This window comes from Chelonoidis abingdonii, chromosome 24 (genome assembly GCF_003597395.2).
Source record: "Chelonoidis abingdonii isolate Lonesome George chromosome 24, CheloAbing_2.0, whole genome shotgun sequence".
NCBI lineage: Eukaryota > Metazoa > Chordata > Testudines > Testudinidae > Chelonoidis > Chelonoidis abingdonii.
Window position 1 is genome coordinate 13,933,355 of NC_133792.1, and position 6,000 is coordinate 13,939,354.

At 42.5% G+C, this 6,000-nt stretch overlaps 1 protein-coding gene across 4 annotated transcripts in view; it reads left to right on the plus strand.

Annotated features, from left to right (window-relative positions):
• Window positions 1–5,767, plus strand: part of MIGA2 (mitoguardin 2) — a 34,708-nt gene extending 28,941 nt beyond the window's left edge. For all 4 annotated transcript variants that reach the window (XM_032797749.2, XM_032797750.2, XM_075060674.1 and 1 more), the window contains one exon: window positions 224–5,767. In XM_032797749.2, the coding sequence (XP_032653640.1) occupies window positions 224–424 (201 nt within the window). In that variant the 3' untranslated portion in view covers window positions 425–5,767. The remainder of the gene's footprint in view (window positions 1–223) is intronic.
• The last annotated feature ends 233 nt before the right edge of the window (window positions 5,768–6,000 follow it).

Consider the following 6,000-nt stretch of genomic DNA (forward strand, 5'->3'; position numbering starts at 1 on the left):
CTCCTAAAACAAAATTTCCTACCTCACAGGAAACTGGCAGGGTTGCTTTAGCAAGGGAGTTGATACAGTCTGAAATAGACCCTTTGTGTGTCTGATGGGGAAACTTGCAGAATCCTATATGGAATATACTCTCCTAGGGCCAGGGAACTGACATGTCTCTGCTTGACTTTGGGTATGGTGGAGGCACATTTCCTTACTATAAACATTCCCCCTCTTTTTGCAGCACCAGATAGTGCAATATTTGAAGGACATGTTTGACCTGGACAATGTGAGATACACAACAGTGCAGTTGCTGGCAGAAGACATTCTGCAGCTGTCACGGCGGCGCAGTGAGATCCTCCTGGGATATTTGAGTAGTGAGACAACCCCAGAGATGAATGGGATACTGTCCAGTGAAAATGGACCCCTAGAGGAGCTCAACTAATATTCAATTAGGGGAGAAAATCCATTTTCTTAAAAGACTTTTTTCTAAGAGGTAGCTACATCACCGGTTGTGGTAATCAGTGGCAACAAAACTAATTCATCCCCTGGCATCACTGGACCTGCCCAGAATTACTACTTTTTATAGCCAGTAATGTTGGCTGGAATAGCTCCAGGACCACTCAGAGGCTTATGATTTAAACTTCTTCTTGTCTATACCACCTCCATTTTAAAAAAAATCTTTTAGTTGTGACATAAACTGCCTGGGCCCAAGATCCTACCCTCCTGCATTGCAAGGGACAGCAGACAAGTTGAACTATGTGTTCTTTGAGAGCAGATCCCTGATACTTGCAGGGTGTGGGTGGGTAGGTAAAATGGTGACAGATTCTCGCCTTGGCTCTTACCTCCTCTTTGACTGAGAAGGTATTTTTAAAAGTGATTTCTCTGCCATGTCTCTGTGGACATTACTGCTGATTTTAACTTATACATTTTATGGTATACAATGCTACTTTCAGATATGATGGAGAAGAAGAGAAATAATTGTTTCCTGTGGGGAGGAAACTGCTTCTGTAAAGCACTGAAGACTAAAGAATGGAAGTAAAACCGATTTTATAATGACAGATGCTGGAAGGGAGTTTGACCTTCATCTTTATGTGTTGTTGCTTTTGTAAACCAGACCCTTTCACCGGGGCTCTCGTTGAGATACCATTGCAGCCTATAATATTCAGAATGAGAATGGTGGTTGTAGGAAGGGGTTGGACTTGTATCCTGATTATGCATGCATAAATACTTCCTCTAATATACATCAGAGTGCCTTGCTGTATTTCAGAATTAGCCAATAATAATCAGTCTCTCACTGGATGAGTATAACAGGGTCTGAAATACACAGGTGGAGGAAGGATGTGTAAGATGGCACCTACTGCTGTTACTTGTAAATGAGCAGAGTGGGAGTTTAGCTATGAAATGCAGACGGTATTGCATGGTGCAGTTATTTAAAGAGCTGGGATTGTGGGTGAAGCTGCTGGAGGGAAGCTCTTAAATGTCTAGTTTCACCACATTAAACAATGTAATGTTTTTTTACAGTTCTCTATGGAATGTATATATACACACACGTTTTAAAGACAGACATTCAGAAGTGCTCTCCTGCTGGAATGAAATTGTTGACCATTAACTGTCAGAAGCCTTATGATTTGAGGTTAAAATGTGGCTCCTGCTAGTGATGCAGGGGGTTGGATGTTAGTATAGCAGCATTCAGGTAACTTGGGTTTGAGACTCCGACAGTTCTTGCTGAGAAGGGTTGCAGATGATGCTCTCAATATGCTGCCACCTCCTAATATAAAGCCAAAAGTGAAGTCTCAGAAGGCTACCCACATCTCTTGGTTTGCTTAGGTTTAGTTCAAGTCAAAGATAATAGCCTCAAAGAGTGGAAAAGCAGCCACCATAACAAGAGTATTGATGCAAATAAGGTTCAGCTTTTACAATGATCTGCTTTTCCAGTTCTACTCCAGGGAACGGTTGGCTCCTTTTAGTTTAGGGGCTTCATGAGCCTTGTCTGGCTGTGTTTTGCAAATTATGAAAATACAAAGATCTTATAGAAGTTGGAGTGAGCAAACTGAGAAAATTGTGAATTATTCCAGTCCTCTCTATTTCCTGGGCTATAGTCAGAGGTTCTTCTACAAAGACATCTGTGACACAGTTTCTAATAGTAAAAGCAGACAGAAAATAAACAGAAAAGAGTATGAGAGAGGATATGAAATGAGGAGATAACGGTGTTCCCAGACTCTTGCAAAAAGCCAAGTGTTAATACTCATGTAGCATCATGATACTCCACAAGTGCAAGAAAGAAAAATAGTGTAGCCCAAAGACATGACAAACATAATATACAAAAACAATTGTTTAGGCATGAGAAAGTGAGAAGCAACAAACCTTAGTTAGGCTTGGTCTGCATCTAAAAATTAGACTGACCTTTAGCTACATCTCTCAGGCTGTGAAAAATGTTGTGCCCAGTGCAACATAGTGTGATCAACCCACACTACAGATACAGCTAGAATTCTTCTGTTGACCTAGCTACCATCTCTGAGAGGTGCGCTAACTGCATCAACACAAAAACCTCTTTTTTAAGTGTAGGAACCCATCTACAATACAGCAGCACAGCTGTGGACATTAGTGAAGGCATGCCTTAGGCTTAATGAAACAAGGACTGTTGATTTGAGAGATGGCAATTGACCCCAGGAAAGCTCTTCCAAGCATGCTGGTAGGAGCCAAACAACAGTTAGAAAAGAAACACAGGATGCTGGCAGCCTTTCATACCCATATTGATCAGAATTAAAATGCAGGTTGAATTCTGAAAGCAAGTTACTTTGACCAAAAAAATGTTTTTACACCATTTTGTGCCCTTGCATGGCTATTTTGGATGAAAGATGAACTCCAGCAGCTTTGTAGGAGTTGAAAAGATGCTAATGAATGTGAAGACAGAATAGAATAAGGAAGAATAATTGAAATTCTAAAGAATTGACGCTATTCACTTTAGGTTTTTAGAGTTTTTGTTGTCTGTATTTGCTGCTTTGAGTGTCTTTACCTGAACAAAGATGAGTGGATCAGAAGCAACCCATCCGGCACATGGGTAAGAATATTAGCTCTGACTTTCAAATCCTTACTGGAGAGACTAAAACTGGTGAGGGGGAGTGTTTTTTTTAAATAAAGCATCACCCTATACTTGTACAGTCTCTCTTAAGCTAGGAAAAGGTAATTCCTAATCAGTCAAGAGAAGGTGGGGGGTAGGAAATGATCCCTTTACTCCCCTACTCATAATCTGATGCGCTGTCCTTTTGATGAAGGCAAAGAATTCCTCTTCAAGGGTGATTGTGGCTGGTAATGCAATTTGATGTAACAGTATTTATTTTTGTTTCTCTTCTCTTCCCCCTCCCCCCCCAAATACTGACCTGTTCCATGCGCACAACAAAGTCTAGGCCTGCTGATGTGATCTGCCTCTTTCTCTAATAGGGGAGGGAGATCTTTAAAAAAAACAAAACAAGACTCCATTCCATCCCCCCACCAAAAAGCCCCCCAGAACAAACAAACCTGATGCAACCTATGAGGGGATTGTAGCCTCAAGAATATTGTTCAAAATAATTAAATCCAAAGGAGGTATTCTTCCAGGAGTAACCAGCACTGATCTACAGTCTGTAGATAAAAATGGTATGCTGCTTTGGATATAAACCTCTGAAGGGATTCAGGGCTGCTCTTATTGACCTCAGTGCAGTGCAGATTTGGGCCCAAAAGAAAGATAATGTGATTTGTATCACTTCTCAAGTTGCAAGACCTTATGAGGGCCTGTCTGTTTTTATATTTAAAATATTTTTTGGAGTGTCACAGGGCTCTATTTGTAAATGCACAACTGAGGTCATTGCCATAGAATCTACTTTGCACTAGTACATTCTTTTGTGATTGTGAAATTTCACCATATGCTGTGTGTGTGAAAGTCCAACAGATGAAGCACCCACCTTACTACATGCCTGTATGGAGAGTTTCTAAGGGATTCAGTTTTATGAAGGAGAGGTGGGCATGAGGATTATGAATAAACAACTGCCTACCCTCCAGCTTAGTGAGAGATCTCTCTAACAGAAAATATTTCCCAGGACTTTGTATTTAGAGCAAAAGATACTAAAGTATTAATAGCAAGTGAGATATATTTGTTTAGACTCTAGGGCAGGGGTGGGCAAACTATGGCTCGGGGGCTGCATCCAACCCTTCAAATGTTTTAATCTAGTCCTCGAGCTCCTGCCAGGGACCAGGGATGGGGGCTTGCTCTACGCGGCTCTGCTTCACATGCTGCCCCCGCCCCAAGAGCTGCCCCCACAGCTCCTGTTGGCCAGCAAACAAGGCCAATGGGAGCTTCAGGGGCAGCGCCTCCAGATGGGGCGGTATGCAGAGCTGCGTGGCCTGGCCTCCGCATAGAAGCCAGAGGGGGAACATGCTGCAGCTTTTGGGAGCTGCTTGAGGTAAGCACCCCCTGGAGCCTGCACCCCAACCTCCTCCAGCACCCCAGTCCTGATCCCCCACCTGCTCTCTGAACCCCTCAGTCCCACCCTCCTGAGCCCCAGAGCCTGCACCTCCAGGGGGAGTCCTCACCCATTCCCACACCCCAACCCCTAATTTCATGAGCATTCATGGCCCACCATAGAATTTCCATATCCAGATGTGGCCCTCGGGCCAAAAAGTTTGCCCACCCTTGCTCTAGTGATAGGTGGTGGTAGCATTTTTTTATAACAAACCCTTATTTTCAAGGGGTTATAACATCTCAAATACATCAATCTGGGCTAAAATATACCAGGTTTTAGCCTTGAGGGAATTTTTTAAAAAAACGCGACTTGGGCATTATAAAAATAAAAACCTGATGCTTAAACTCAGCACTCCAAACATGCATGATTATATTTCCTTCTTAAACTGAAAATTTGACCTCAGTTAATCTGAAGTGGGAGGAGTTGTGATGAGCTTCACTAAGTGGCTAATGTGCCCATGCACTATTTTAATAAATTTAGAGAATAGACTAGAGTAGTGGTTCTCAAACTCTGGATCACAACCCCAAAGTGGGATCGCTAGGGCTGGTGTTAGATTTGCTGGGGCTTGGGGTCAAAGCCCAAGCCCCACTGCCCTGGGTCGCAGGGCTTGGGCTTTGGTCCCCCCTCCTGGGGTCATGTAGTAATTTTTGTTGTCAGAAGGGGGTCATGATGCAATGAAGTTTAAGACCTCCTGGACTAGAATATGTCTACATGGCAATTAAACACCCACAACTGGCCCACGTCAGCTGACTCGGACTCAGGCTATTGGGCTGGAAGAGTCGCAGAGTCTGGGCTGGAGGCTAAGCCCAAATGTCTACAACCCAATTAAATAGCCTCATAGCCTGAGAGCTGCAAGCCTGAGTCAGCAGACAATGGCCAGCCCTTGGTGTTTATATGCAGTACAGACATGGTCTAAACAGGTCTCTTAGGCAAATACTTTTTTTTTAAATCACAAATGTATGAAATTAAAGAAGAGAAAAACCTGCTTCAAAATATCAGAGTTCAGAATGGCTTTGAAAATGAGCATGACACACACATTCATGGCAAAGAATGTGAAATTCTGCTTTCCCTTAACCCTTTTCAATGGGACATTCCTCTACCACACCTGAAACTAAAGAATGTAACCTTGTGCCTGTGGCTTTTTTTCCCCCTCACCCTTTATCTCCTGATGTGTAAAGATTCATCTGTTCTTGCTTTCCCTCCCCTTCATTCCCCCAACGAAAACATTTATACCTGTTTTGGATGTGGCATTAAATGCAAGTCAAATAAATCTTTCCTTCATTATATATGGTTTTGGTTTCTGATTCCACTAGTGGGCCCTGAATTATGATGAAGGCTCTTGTAACTTCTGATTTAGGTGCCAACCTGTATATTATTCTGAACAGCTCTTTTGAGAGAGAATCCACTTATAATATGCAGGCAAACAGTGGCTTATTTCTAGAATCAGTGTGTTAAGAACTGATAGCAAGTAAATTCTTAGGGCTTGTCAACATGGGAAAATGTACCAGTATTCTTATAT